General features: G+C 37.3%; 2 protein-coding genes across 8 annotated transcripts in view; one reads left to right on the top strand and one right to left on the bottom strand.

Annotated features, from left to right (window-relative positions):
• The window catches only part of VPS13B (vacuolar protein sorting 13 homolog B), a 430,054-nt gene that overhangs the window by 30,830 nt on the left and 383,748 nt on the right, over nt 1–15,476 (bottom strand). For 6 of the 7 annotated variants that reach the window (XM_018912403.3, XM_030234395.2, XM_018912397.3 and 3 more), the window contains 8 exons: nt 6,208–6,363; nt 4,619–4,882; nt 4,385–4,468; nt 4,046–4,221; nt 3,391–3,561; nt 2,520–2,721; nt 1,337–1,525; nt 752–898 (listed from right to left, as the gene is read on the bottom strand). In XM_018912403.3, coding sequence (XP_018767948.2) covers nt 752–898; nt 1,337–1,525; nt 2,520–2,721; nt 3,391–3,561; nt 4,046–4,221; nt 4,385–4,468; nt 4,619–4,882; nt 6,208–6,363 — 1,389 coding nt within the window. The remainder of the gene's footprint in view (nt 1–751; nt 899–1,336; nt 1,526–2,519; nt 2,722–3,390; nt 3,562–4,045; nt 4,222–4,384; nt 4,469–4,618; nt 4,883–6,207; nt 6,364–15,476) is intronic. The other variant, XM_018912426.3, reaches the window with a different exon arrangement.
• PABPC1 (poly(A) binding protein cytoplasmic 1) overlaps nt 1–15,476 on the top strand; it is a 688,709-nt gene that overhangs the window by 376,266 nt on the left and 296,967 nt on the right. The window lies entirely within an intron of this gene.

Here is a 15,476-nt window from a genome sequence, read left to right as displayed (position 1 = left end):
CACAAAATGTGCGATGCACAACTGTAGATACTGATGTGAAGAAAACTAAAGCAGAAGGAAAACAATACAGAAACAGGAACTTTAAAAATTTGTTCATCTGCCAGCTCTTCTATTAAGTTGGACCCTAAGAATTCTTTCCACATATTTTTCTATAAATGTAATCTTCAATAAATATGTATAAATGGTTGATTAAAATATATTGACCATGCATACATTTTAGTTCCTGCAAGCTAGTCCTTAAATATTCTGCGAGATTATTAGAAAACTGATATTCACAATTCGATGCAGTCTATGAAATACATAAACTTTGGGCACATCTCTAGTTCTGCAGCTTTGCTCAGATAACTGGAATCTTCCCAAAAGTATAACAAAAAGTTTTCAGCCTGCCAGGCCAATATACCTCTTTTACACACAAACTCAGTAAAAATTCTGAGAACATTTTCAACAGCTACTACGGATTACGCTGCCTATTTTACTGAAATGGCCATTAGTGCCTGAACAGATGGAGAACAGGCAGAACTAATTCTGCAATGTGCAAGAATTTGCTGCTTGCACAGATTTCTGAGCACAGTTAATTACTGGAGTTGAATTTACCCAGGATTCAGTATTCTAAATGATATAAATTATGATTATTATGTCTAAAGATTTCGGTTTCGAGCTCTGCTATATGCAGCTCATCTAAACACAACTACAGATACAAACAACCATTTTCCACAGATGACAAACAAAACCAGTATCTACAGTGCTTTACCTCTTCTCCTGAGTGGGATTTGGAAATAAAAAGCTGTGGCCTATAATAGATTTGATATGATGTATCATTGATTATTGTCGTCTTATCTTCTATCTGTAGAATTTGTATACCTTGTCGAACCATGGAAGAAATGCAGAATTCACACAACTGTAAGATAATGAAATTGTGATGAAATGAAAATTGTGATGAAGTCATACAAAACCACAAAAGGTAGTGAAATGCAGCAATAGAGGTGCTGTTCTCTTTCTAATCAAAGAAATCCCCTCTATATTCATGCACTTTGTAACTGGAGCCACATCAAGTACTTTTGAAGTTGCATCTGTCAATGTTATCCAAACAAGATTGAAAATTCATTAATTCTTTTTCCAGGAGATATTGTATTATCTTTATGGGTTGCACAGTATGTTTTTGGCAATCTAATTATTTAAATTATATTTCACACATTGTTTATACTCTCTTTATTTTGGACATATATTAACATAATTAGGGAGAAGCTTTCACACCGCATACATTTGATTGTTTTATCTGCTATATGACTTTGTTTTTACATGATAAAGTTACAAATCATTATAATTTTCTTCTAACCTTTTGATGACCTGGAAAAGCACCAAGTTTAATTTCAGCTTCAACGAAACCTTCTTCATCCAATGTCACTACTTCTCCATTATCAGCATCCTTCCATTTTGGGGAGGTCACATTATGAACCAGTTTAATTGCCACTGATTTGTGCACAGTATTAGTGTTTGCCCAGTATATTCCAACCTGAAAAGCTTCCTGCAAGTGATAAAAGGACTGACTGTCAGTGGTTCGCAATTTGATACATTTCTACTACACTTCTAAATGCAGTTTCCAGGAGGCAGTGAATACAATTTCTTGCCCTTCTCCCTCTGATTCTTTCTATGTAGTACAAGGATAGATGAAACCACAAGGTGGATAAGGAACTGATCCTCACAGGGGATCAAGGCTGTAGTCTACACTGAGATGTGTTACTAGGCAGACCTTTTGTTTATTAATAGACATACATGGGGGGGAAAATATGAAGAGAAAGAAAAAGAGTAAAGAGGAACTATCAGATTGCTCAACTGGAATTAACAAGCTACTGTGTCAAATCACCTTATATATTTCAAAACTAAAGAATATCAGAGTTATAATTAAAAAAAATGTGCATGGCCAAGAATGTGGGAAGATTTGTTACTGAATTAAGGAAGGCAGGCATTCTAAAAAAAAATCTTCCTCTACTGTAATTCATTCTGTATCATTATCAACTTTTCTTGGTAACATTAAAAGCTATGAAATAACATTACATAAAGTGCTCTCAAACCAAATATGCCTTTCGGGCTGGCAATTTTGCTACTGTGGTTAACAACTTCTCAAGTGACATGCTGGCACAAAGTCTTTACTTGGCCTTTAGAGAAACCTTAGTGGGATGCTACCTTACAGCCATGTTGCAGATTCTTTGGTTGAACTGAGAGGAAGGGGAAAGGCTGCTGATGGAATGAAGGCCTTCTTCTTACAGTGTCTTGTGGACAATTTTTAACTATGCATCTTTAGGATGTTGTTTTCCAAACATCGCTACCAAGTACGTTGTGCTACCCACTCGGTGACTCAGTCAGTGTGGTGAATTCCTATTATTGCTAGTCCTCATGATATGACTAACAGACAAACAGACACAGCAACTGGAAAGTGGGAATCATCTGGAGTAATAACCATTCTTCACAATCAGTGTGTTTAGCAGACCTGTGCCTGCTACTGTGAATGGCATAGTTACCTCGAAGTTGGGAGGTATAATTACTTTCCCACTAGGTACTTGAAGAAGAATCTTCTCTCCTTCAAACAGCCAGAGGTCCCACTTGGACTGATTGATAAGCAAAGCCCAGGGCAGGAGTTCAATCAGCAGAGTTCTCACACAGGGTTTCCACACTGACAGCTTTACCCGCATTGGACTATCCCATTGGGAGAGCTGCTCACTGCTGTCACAAACAAATAAGCAAAAACTTAAAGTCAAAGGAATAATGAATTCAAGATTACAAATGCTAAGGTGTCTTTTTCAGAAATTTGCAAGGCTTTTCTGGTTGTGAGATAGAAAAACTTCCCTTTTACCTTATCATTCTGGAACACACTGAGATGCTGTCAGAAAGATCTAGATAGGTGTAGGCTATAAAGGCATAGTTTTAACTCCACAAGCTCAGCCTGAATTTAGTCAATTAATAAATGCCTTAACAAAGTTACCACTGTCTTACAGAGCTAAACCTGTGATTTTTTAGTCATCAAATCACATTTCCTTTTTTGTTTCCCCAACAACTACTTCTACAGCAACTCCCTGTTTCTCTACTGAAACAAACAGCAGCTGAATAAACAACAGCCTCTAGAGCTGCAGTAAAGTAAGTGCATTCACAAAAAAATGGTTCCATTTTTAAAAAATCCATACTGATGCAATCTTTTCAGTGTAAACAAGGGCAGCCCTGAGGCTGACCAAATTTTTTTCCACACTTGCCACAGATTCTGCAGTTTACATGCAGGAATTATGTAACTGCTGAAAAAATATTCAGTGTTCAACACATATAGTCTTCCAGAATGTGGTTTCAGTTTATTTGGAAAGGCAATGCAATAGTCATGAAGAAGGTTTAGCAAGGAATTACCTGTCTGAATCCTTCCTATTATAAGGCCATGCAGGCTGGGGAGGACTAGCAATGCCATAGAACTCGGAGAGAACTTGGCTGACGTTGCCACCCGGATTGGATTTACTTGCTATCTGTTTAATCAGAGTGGTTGAGATAGGGACTGCACACTCTGATGGATCATCTTCTTCTCTGTCATTGGAAACAAACTCAGTCACTTACACAACAAGATCAAGCATTAGCATTAACATTTTCTCTCATGAGGCTTCCCAAGTGTACCAGCAAGAACACTCTCATGTTAATTGTGGATGAATCAAGTTACAATGTCCAACAAGTTCTCATGAATTTATTGACATGCATGGATTTGTTACCATACTGTAATGATCCTAAAACCTCTTTAGTATTCTCAAAAAAACATTTCAAGATAATTCAGGAATTTATTTTTTAAAACACAAGAATATGGACTGCTTAATTAAACAAATGTCAGTGTTCTTAGGATAGTTATATCAAATTTAATATTTCCTCCAATATAATTTCAGCTACATATGCTTGTTCAGTCATTTCCCCTCTGGGCATGGCACACTTTCGGAAAAAAAAATGCAGAAGAAGTTCAAGTGTAAATTATCCCTTCTTTTCCATACAAATGAACCTTTTTCAAGGAAAATGACTATTTTACCTTGCTTGAAAAGTCAGGTGGTGTGTAAGATCAGGTTCTATATTTTGCAGCGCTTTCTCTTGTCCTTTCCCTGGAATTACTTGTGTTTCATTCAGTCCCAGGCTTCTTTTCTCTATATGTAAGATAATAGGGTCTGGAAGATGGCTCCTTACAATGAAAAGAGGGCTGAAAACAATCTACAAAAAGAAGTACACCAATTTAAAGCCAATTTTATTTCAGTATTACAACCACTGAAACAAACTATTGATAAATGTTTACAGTGGGTCATTCTGACCTTAATTTATTATATGACACATAAGGCATGAACATTGAGATTTCAGAAACATTAAATGTACTTACTAATCGCTGCTGCACATGCGAATTGGGCTCTAAAGTCAAAACTGTGCACCACACATATGTAATTGAACTCTTTGAAGATGGTACCTGTTTGTAGAAAGATCAGCATTACACTAACATAATTCAGGATGATGACATTCACTATTCAATTATATCAAGCAGAAGTCTAAATGTGAAGTGCTCAGTACTCTCAGCCATTTTTAATACTCTCTTCCATATACCCATTTCCCATCCTACCTGAATGACAGTGCTGTGTTCTGTGTGTTTAGAACTTAGACATACATCTTGGGACCAGTCTTCATCTCCTGTAGATTTCACGCTCAACTCAGTGAGCTCATTGTTTTCTAGGATATATGAAGGCAATTTCTGCTTGGCTGCAAGGCAGTTGATGTGTTCTTTAACAACAGCCTGTCCATCTTGACTAATGTAATGCTGAACCACTTTCAGTTCAATACTTTCAGAAAGGTAACTACAGACTGTCTGTCTTCCACAGATTAGGATCTAAAACACACAAGAAATACAGCTCTTATGTAAACAATTGTGAAAAAAAGAAGTCAAAATTGAATTAGAGAGTGAAAACCTGTAGAAGAATAATCTCCCTGCTTTAGTTTTCCCCAAGCACTGCTGAAGGCAGTGACTGGTAAAACATTATTTTTATTGGCCAAATGTATGTCCAATTTCATAGAAAATTCTTGAAAGAAACACTTGAAAGAAACATGTATCCACTTTCCTTCCCACTGAACTCAGCAGTACTGCCCATGGCTGACAGTTCTGGTTTGGATTTTAAGAGTTCTGTGATGGTCTCTGAATGTTGAGACATTTCTGAGCAGTCACAGGGATGTACTTCAGAAAGGTTTTACAGATACCTCACATTCCCATCACAAGCCAATGATCCAGAGCTTTCACAGTATGTCTGCCATTTTAAAGCTTATAATTTCATTAAATGACTGTAACTGTTTCTGTACTTAAGTGCACACACCTAGAAAATGTCCAGATTAGACTCGGCATTGTTGCTGCCCATCATGCAGCATAAATTGTTTACTGTAGAGATGTATCTGAATTTTTCCAATTTTCCAATTTTTCCAATTTTACCATTCCACGTGTATCCCCCCAGTACAACCATCATAATTTCTTTTTTTATGAATGGGGGCACACACCATTCATGACAAAAGAATGGGCTACAGCCCATCACGTGATATCTCAGCAGGGCTTTCAGTGACACCAGGCACTGCTCCTGGCTGGTCAGCTGTACTGTTGCTGTGCAGTACAGCTCTGCCACATCCATGAACTGAGCATGTTCTATCCACCACATGCTCTGGCTTCTGCCAATGCAGGCAGAGCGGCTGCAGTGTTATTACACAACTCTTTACAAAGATAGTAAGGGGGAAGTTATTGCACAGCAGCTGATTTTCAAATGTTAATTTGGCAATTCTTTTACTTTAAAAAACATGTAAGCCTGAATTAATACCCAGAATATATTATGAACAGTTTCTTTTAAAAAAATTAAGAGAAAAATCTGTTTCTCAAGAGCTTAAAACATGTAAGAGATTATGTAACTTAGCACTGTCAGAACTTACGAACCACGCAAAGGGATGTTTACTGGAGCACATAAAATACATGCTGGTAACTGAGCTTTTAAATGCTAAGATCGACACCAAAGTGAAGAAAAAGGTTGTAAAAATTCCCCAAAATAGACCCAAAAGACTGCTATACTTGTTTTTTGCAGATCCCAGTAGGAGAGAATAAATAACAAAGTGACTAATTCATGAATAGGCAACAGTTTAAATTACTCATGTTATTTTTTCCTAACTGGATCAAATCCTTACTTGCTTCTGCACTCCACTGAGCTGCTGAACCTTGATAATAAGTGATGCTGTCCGGCCCTTGTACTGAATGGTGCGAATAAAGGTCCCTGTATTGTCCACACTGAATGGCTCAGACCACCTCCAGTTTCCCCAGCCTTCAATACAGATGTGTAACAGCTGGAAAGAAAGAAATTACTACTTCAATACATAACCGGGAAAAAAAAGTGCCTTGCAGTAGGATATAAATTCCCATGACAGAGAAATATTCTTGGTTTGAAACCTCAGCAATGCTAAGCACACCAGTTGTCTGAATGATCCATTCAGTCTGTAATTCTGTGATTTCAGACACAATCAGAAGAAGCAACAATATAATAAAATAGCTCTGAATCATGCATTTCTATAAATTACCTGCTTTACCAGTATGTTTAACATCCAGGCACACAACTGTTCACAAAAAAAGGGCAAGTAGACTAGAGAGCATAAAACAGGAAATAGGAGATTTTCTTCACTGCCTTTGAAATTATTCTAGAAGCCCATTCTATTACCAGCAAGGTGATATGGAACACAGGTCCATGCCAGATTTTTTGCCTTCAGAATAAAACAGAAAATTAAGAATACCCTTCCCTTTGAAAATACAGAAGGACTTGTATAGCTTGCATCTATGTGTCTGTTAAATGCAGAATGTGGTATATTGCTGAGAGATGGGAAACATTTCATTTCTTACACAAATGTGGTGGTAAGTTCAAGCTTGACTGCATGAGAAGAAATTTAACTGCGTAATTATACTCCCTATGTGATTCATTCCGGAAAAGGAGTGGCTTTATTCCAGTTTAACTTAAATCACTTCCAGAGCAATATAGTCTTTCATCATTTGAAGAGCCTTTCATCCATTTACCCACCATACGCACTTACCTCTGTCCCATGGAGATTCTTTAAGCCAGAGTAGTGAAAATTGGTACTGTTCCATGTAGGTCAATGAAGTTACATAAATTTACACCAGCTGAAGATCTGGCTGTTTAGCTCTGTACAGATCTTTTGTGGCTGTGCAAACTTAAGGATGGGAGTTATATATAAGGGATCAAAGCAGTAAGCATTCTGGGTAAAATTTATTCTTTGCAGAGGGCCAGCACAGAGCCTAAGCATCACTTAAGTTCTTTAAAACAGTCATATGAAGGCCTTGTGGGAGTTCTCTCTTGAGGGTTGAATTTCACTCTGATTTTGGACATCTGTCATTAATTAATTTAAGTAACTGAGAACAGGATCAGGCCCAAAGATTGATTATTTACACTAGCAAAAACTGAAACTTGTAAATACTGTGTTCTTCCATGATTTGTTTCCAGAAAGAGATAGCACTCACCATGGGTCTGGTCAGTTGGACTTTGTGAAGGGCTGGATGCTGGGGTTTCCTTCATTGTTTTAAGAAACAACCACAGCAATAACTTTCAAAGATATTACAACTCAGTAGCCTGTTTGCAATTTGTGGTATCCTCAACACAAGTTACACACAGAACAATAACATCCATTCAGTGGGTGGCTTTTGAATTTGCAAGAGTGATGACTGCTGCATTCAGATTCAAATGAGTTTTATGCTGGAAGCACAAAGGCTGATACGTGCCCGTGTGTGCAAGGACAGGCATCTGGATGTGCCCACATGTGGGCACAGTTTATAGTCAAGGTCATGTTGAGGGAGGCTGTACACTAGGATAGCCAAACTCATAAACAAACATGTCACTTTGATTCTGAAGCATTAGTTAAAGAAAAGGAAAAAGCAAACAACAAGAAAAATCCAATTGCAGTGGCTGGAATCTGTTCAGTTTCTCACAGAGGCAGCCGGGAATAAATCTCATCACATATGAAAATTAGGAGAAACACGGAAACTGTTTACTTTGGAGAGAATGGTAGCTGGAAATGACAGCCAAATAATGAGAAAAGGTACTTAAGTGGTCAGCCTCAGCTAGCAGGCCCACAAAACACTGTGTGCTCCAAAGACAGACGTCATGCAAATGCCATAATTGACAATTAGTAATTACATGTAGCTACAACACTAGGATGTCTCCCACCCTGTATAAACAGCTTTGCTCACGAGTTGAATGTTCCCAGGGAACATGCTGTCAGCTTTCCCTGAGCAGTCATTAGTTCCCAAATGCTACCTTACTAATTTTCTGTGTAGTGATTAGTCTGCATTTAACTTCAAGATTCAGAAAGAAAAAGAAAGAAGAATTTATTTAAAGATCTCTAATATATTTGTATTAATGACCTAACAGTATAAGAATTGGGTGCTGTGTAAGTTTACTTTTGAGCCAAAAGTAAAGTTTACTTGTGCATTCCATGAAAATAGAAAAAAGGGTCTCTGAATGATTATATAAAGTGTGAGATTTCTGGAAAAGATGGCTAGAAATATTCAGCAAATGACACAATATGATGTAGATACATATGGCAGGAAATAAAAATGGCAGTGATGTTAGAGAACTAAGTAATCAGACATTAGCATAATTTTAGCAGAAAACAGATTTACACATTCACAGAATTTTCTAAATTTGAAGGGACTCACAAGGATCATCAAGTCCAGCTCTTAAGTAAATGGCCCATACAGGGATTAAACCCAGAACCTTAGTGTTATTTGCACCTCACTGTGACCAAACAGGTATCAAAGTGACCTGATACTAAAGATTTGCAGCAATTGTCATTTACTCTTTCACTGATTAAGCTTTATGCTAATTCTGAGAATTTGTTAGAGACTCTGTTCAAAAAAGTTCAATGAATATAGCTGGGTATGGGACATATATTAGGAGAAAAGAGTATTCATTGCATTAAGATACAAAAAGAGACTTCAAAGCATTCTAAGAAATACAATCCATTGATAAGCAAAAATTTGTAGCTTAGAGAGAATTTAAACAGACTATCTATTGTATATGTGAAGATAGGCACTCATTCGTGTAAATATTTGATTTCTGCATTTTCTGTTGGGGAAATATACCAGCAGATAACCCAGAGAGTTTTGTTTTGACTAGACTTGGCTGGGGCTCGGATTTGTATTTCTTATCCATTATGGATTTCTGTTTTGAGAGGAACAAAAATTACTTCAAGGAAGGCAGATTAAGATGAAACTGCTCTTACTGAAGCAAATGGCTGGAAAAGCTTTATCTTTAGAATAATGTCTCTATCATGCCTCTTCACAAAATGTTTCTATGCTCCTCAAAATTTACTTAGGTTTTCAGCTAGGTGTGTGAGTGAAGGATATGATCTGAGTGAATAAAGCTGTGTTTCATATGACAAAGCATGAGGACTAAAATGGGGGATTAAAAGTGAGACTAAGAATTCAGCCTGTCCAGAAAAGGCATCCATTTCCAGCTGTATAAGTAATTTAAAGCCTGAGCCCTCAAAATGCTCAGTGATGCAAATTTGATTTCAACTTTGCTTGTAGATTCACCAGATTTAACTTGGTTTCACCAAGGTTCTTTAGACTGTATTTGTCTTCTAAGTGAAACTAGGAAAAGTTTTTATTGGGGGGGACAAGGGTGATTGCTATGAGTTCTGTGAGTTTGGGAAGAATCAGGTGAGGACCTGGTAAATGGTGTGGAAGCAGTTGTTATTTTAAAAGATAGAAGACAGTAAAATAAAAGCTGTGATGCAGCAGCATGGAGGAAATGTAGCTCTGGAGATGGGAGCTGAATTCTAAGACTTGAAAAATTAAAGGAGAAGCTTGATTTGTATTTTTTACTGTGTTTTCACAATACAAAGAGGCTCTTGACTAGGATTAGGATTCACTATAAAACCAACTAGTATTTGGAAAAACTATGAATGAAATATTTATTCTGCACATTATCAGCTGCAGTGGCTACAAAAACAGCTTGAACTTCACTTTGGCTTCATTTTCTCAAGTGATCTCTCTGGGAGATCTGGCCAGTTCTATGCCATTGGCCCTTGTAGGACAGAAAGCCAGTACAGAGCATGGAAAAAGGCAATTTCCATAACCACCATGCTGGCTAGTAGAAAAAAGGTCACACTTGGCAGATAAACTCTGACCCTGGGGGCTCCTGGAGATATTGTGAACCTCAACATTACCTGCAAAGCAGACCTGAACCTCACAGGTACAAATTCACCCTACACACTGAAGAAAAGTCTTTTGGTTAAGGCATGGTAACCAAATTTTAAACATTAATGGATATTATTAACCCTTATCTGCCCCAGACATTATTTAGAAATACAATTACATGTAATACAGTATGAGCATTGATTTAGAATGCAGGACCCCCCAAAAAAGCAATAGTACTCTTCTCACTGTGTGAACTGTATAAAAGAACATAGAGCTTTTTTTGCCTGATGTTGTTCTCTAATGATCTGGGCAGGATTGTGTAAAGTATAAGAGACTGTTCAGAGAACCTGTCACATTCCTAAACAGCAACATGGGAAAATATCCCAATAACAACTGACATGTAAGTTACAGTTTCTAAGTTTGAAACCAGATTACTGCCTATAATTTTTCACATTATACAACCCAATATCTGAAAGAACAGCAACTTGTAAGTAAATAACAACAATGAATTGTGATCCTGCTGCAACACGAATCAAAATTTGGTTTCAGTTTTCTTTTTTGGTAGAACGAGGAGAAAGTTCTTATATTACAAATTTGCTATTTGTAAAACTACAGCAGCCTTTAAAAAGTATGCTTATAAAATTTAGAAATTGTGTTCATGGACACACTAATTAAAATAAGAAAAATTTTAAATGTGTTCCAGAGAAGGTACTAATAATGTAGTAACCAGTACTAATATCTACTCAAGACTTTGTAAGCATATAATCAGAAAAATGATAGCTATATTTTCCCTCAAATCCTATAAAGTACCAAAAACAATGACACAGTTTCAGGCATATTTACCTACTTTGATAAGAAATAAATATATTTTATTAATACCCACATTCTCATTGAAGTCATTGCCCAATTCAACAAAGCAACTGATTTTTTATTCATTATATCTGCTTCTTCAAGTTAAAGATGATGAAAAGTGAAAATGTGTAACTGTTACTGTAACCCTGGAAGGAGACTACAGAAAGGTTTGAGAACTGCTACTTTCTTAAAACTTCTACTATGCAACATTATGTTTTGCATAGGAAGCACACAAATTAACTTTAATCCATCACTCTGTGCTTCCTCAGAGGACTATGCTGAAGTTTGAGTGTAGGGAAAGCAACTAGTAATAACTAGCACATTATAGACAATTTCTGCTGTCTGCTCATAAGCAAACAATCTCTGCAGAATACATTCAGGGGACTCTCACATGGATATCTGGTTTTTACATTTGCTGTGATCCCTAGTGGGACCCTCCAACTGCCTACTGTCTTGCAAGACAGAATTCCTTAACTCTGAGTAAATTACTAGCAAGATCTGATCTCTTCTAACTTCAGAGTTTCACCCTATGTATCATATGCTCCAGTTCATCTAAAAAACACAGCTGTCTTGGAGACAAACTTAACTTTTGATGTAACTGGGGCCCATCCCACAAAACAATGTGAAGATCAAGATAAGGAGTGCAGACTTGATCCAATAATAATGTAGGAGCCAGTGTTGTCTGTAGAGCACAGGAATGATGTATCTTCTCTTCCCTTTTAATGATATCTAACAGACCTCTAACTTCCATTAAAATCTGCAGAAGGAACTCCCAAAATCTGGCAGCTTTAGATAGAATTGCTCAAAGACTCAAATACCATCAGTTCTGGACCTACCCCAACTCTGAACAGGACTATACAGTTGGGGGGGGTCTTATCCCTAAGGGAGGCCAAAACCTTGTGAAATCTGAGGAAAATGTGGGGAGAGTGGAGTGGTGTAGAAGAGTGAGCATCGGACCTCAGACATTACTGGAATCTTAGCCAAAGTAGTGAGACTTGCAGGAATCACAGTGAAAGTTAAAAGGGATAGGTTAGGTTCCCTGAAATGTAAAGGATACAGGCAGGGAAAAAAATGAAGGAAGCAAGGAGCTTTAAGTTAAGCCAAACAGTTGGAGGGACACCATCAAGAGCTGATAAATCCAAATCCTCGGTGTGCTATAGCTGTTTTTGTAACATAAAAAGTTGAATTTTTTTCAATTTTTGCCTATAGTTTCATTAATAATAAAATTAATTCTAAGTGTAAATAAGTAATTATAAAACTATCTGCTAAAATATATATTTTTTTAGGTGCATATATATTTAATTGTGTTAAATAATTTAAATGGGCAATTACCGCATCTCTAGTCTTCATTAGCAAAAGAAAAATGGAGAATTTTATGTGAATGTAGAAGAAATACAATCCTTTTAAAACTATTTATTTTCATTTAACTGAACTGCCTTGCCATACTAAAAAAACATTTTGCAGAGGTTAAATAAAGTATTTCGTGGCAACCGCTGCTTCTTAGTGCCTGTGTAACAAGAAACATGAGCCAGCCAAAGTTGTGCAAGTTGGTTTTCTTTCCCAGTAAGAGAATGTGGTATCTAAGACCTTGTCCTAACTCATTTTATCCCCAAGAGTAAGTCAAGTAAGTCAAGTATGAACTAATGCCTGGAGGGAAGTCCCTGACTCCAGAAGTATGGATTATTTCACATTTATCTTACAATCTGCTCTCAGAGTTCTTAAAATTCACTAACTTGGCAAGTCAGGAATTATCATGAGAAATGAAATAATTTCATAACTATGAAGTCATCTAGCATTCCATGAATATGACACTCAGAGGGTTTGTCCTTGCTTGGGCATTATTCTGACCTTTGGATAACAAGCTGCTAGATAGTTTTGCATGGAAACAATTAGAAAAGTGCCACAGTATAACAGGGACAACCTGATGTCTTGATTGAGTTGTTGTTTTCATTTCAAGGATTTGTATTAATCATTAAAAAAATGTACATGACAACATTTGTAATAATATTTAAAAATTTTTTTTGGTATGATTTAAAATGACAAGGGATTGTACTTGTTAGATGAACTGCCATTCTGAATGCTGTATTTACAATGGACTTGTATTGGCAAATGAATAGGCTTATAGGGGAATGCCAGGGTTCTCTCTTTACAAGACCTTTGTAAAGAAAATTTGGTTCTATCTCAACTGTGTGTGGAAAGCCTGGGCTCCCATATAGTTTCAGTGAAATTACCTCAGTGCTGTTTTTTAATCTCGAAATTTCCCAGCAAGACATGGTTGTTAAAAATGTTAAGAGAGCAGAAATCGTGTTGAAATTATTCCAGAGGTTGGGACAAGGGAAGTAGAACTCCCTGCTAGAAGAGCCTGCTGGCCAGCAGTGTGGCTGAGTCAGGAGTCAGCTGTTAGCTTTGCCATCTCCTGGGACACGGGAATCCATCATGACACTCCTGACTTTTTATCAGCCCAATTCTTCAGTGAATCTAAATCTGATCAGAGCAAAACAGAATGGGGAAACCCTTTGACATCACCAACTGTTAGCTGAAGAATGAATATCTGAAAAATGAATCTGAAGCTCCTACTGTCACCTCACCCACTCCCTTATGTGTGATTTGGGCTTCTGATGGACTTTCCCACCTTTCATCCTGCACTATTGTTTTTTATTTAATAAGAAACTTAAATAGTAGCCATGAAAATGGAATGTTTTGCACTGCTCAAGTCTGGGACTGAAAGCACAGTTTAAGTTTTCCAGGTGTTAGATGTTGAATGCCATTTATTCTGATGGAGGTTTTTAGCAGTTCAGTTGCAACTAAGAGAAAGTATCAGTAAGGAGCTGTCCTTTTAATTCTTCAACTATTCACTTGCTTGAGATAATCTTCATTTTTAAAACTCCTTCCAGTTTGAACCATTACTGAATATACACCATACTCAGAACTACACCTTAAGTGTAGTTCTGAGTATGGTGTATATTCAGTAATGGTTATATGTAAGAATTTTTTAAGAGGAAAGCCTTACTTAGCTCTGGGTTTATTTACATTATTTAAAATATTTCCTTCTTCTTCTTCCATGTATTTATGAAAGGGTTTAAATCTAATTTTGGGTGGTTGCTACAAATGCAAGTGATAATTGGTTATGAGCTATAGGTTACACTTACTTTTCTTTCTCCCTCACACAACCAAGGGGAATTACAACAACTGTAATCCTATGTCACCTGATGAGTGGGGATCTTGTCCCACACTCTGACACGTGCCCAGCTGCACAGAGCACAGTCACCACTTGGTTTGGTCACCTGTGGGATGGGGCACCACAGGTGTTTTGTGTGTATGAGAAAACTAGTCTTTCTGAAACATGGAAAGGGACAGAGTACTCCAGAGTCTCAAAGTCTCCAAGGCCTCTCTCTGTCACTATGACACCAGCACACACTTTTTATAACAGCCCCTCTGTTGCTGGGCTAAGATGGTCCTTCATGAGCTTGGCTTCCTCTTAACTTATGCCCTGACTTCAGTACCAACTGCAATTGTTTACTCTGGCAGATTTTGCTCTGCACAGATTACCACATTCATGTAAAATTCAGTAGTTTTGCATATCCATCAGCTGACATGTGAATGAAAACCACAGTAAATTTGCCATCTCTGCCTCCCAGTGTAACTTAAAACTTGTCAGCAGTGAAAGTGGGCACAACTCCTGTTTAGAATTACAATTCAAAATCTGCCTTTTTTCCCACATGCTAAGACTGGTATTTCCTAGGGCTCTAGAGGAGTCAGGGACTCCCATTCACTACATTCCTCTTAGGAGCTGTTAAAATTTTAGTAATTTTTCAGGGCAGGACTACTGCTCAGCAGATGGGGTGGCACAGCTCTGTAGTTTCATACTCAGCAGGAGCTGGGTATATAATAAAGAAAAGAGAGGAAATGGGTTTGCTGTTTCACAAACACTTTTTAAATTAGATTTAAGTTCTTGTCCTGTCTTGAACTAAGATGAGAAGTCTATTTTTTACTACTTCCCAAGTGTTGGTCTCCTCTCCCAAGTAACAAATAACAGGACAATGGGCCTTAGGTTATGCCAGGAAGGTTTAGATTGGATATGAGGAAAAGGTGCTCCATGGTAAGGGCTGTCAAGCATTGGGACAGGCTGCCCAGGGAATGGCTGAGTCACCATCCCTGGAAGTCTTTAAAAGATGTGGCACTTAGGGACAGGGTTTAGTGGTAGACTTGGCAGTATTGGCTTGGACTGTATTTTAAAGGTCTTTCCAACTTAAATGATTCTATAGTTTCATTGAAATACTTCCTGTTGATAGTTTAAAAGTATTTTATTTCAGTTTCACTGTTTATCCTTAAAAAACAAAAAATCCAATAACCCAGAAACTGTATTATTTAAACTATGTAAGTAGGGTGTTTCTGACAATTT

Source organism: Serinus canaria, chromosome 2 (genome assembly GCF_022539315.1).
Source record: "Serinus canaria isolate serCan28SL12 chromosome 2, serCan2020, whole genome shotgun sequence".
NCBI lineage: Eukaryota > Metazoa > Chordata > Aves > Passeriformes > Fringillidae > Serinus > Serinus canaria.
The sequence above is the reverse complement of the archived record's forward strand: the minus strand, read 5'-3'. Positions and strand labels throughout refer to the sequence as shown.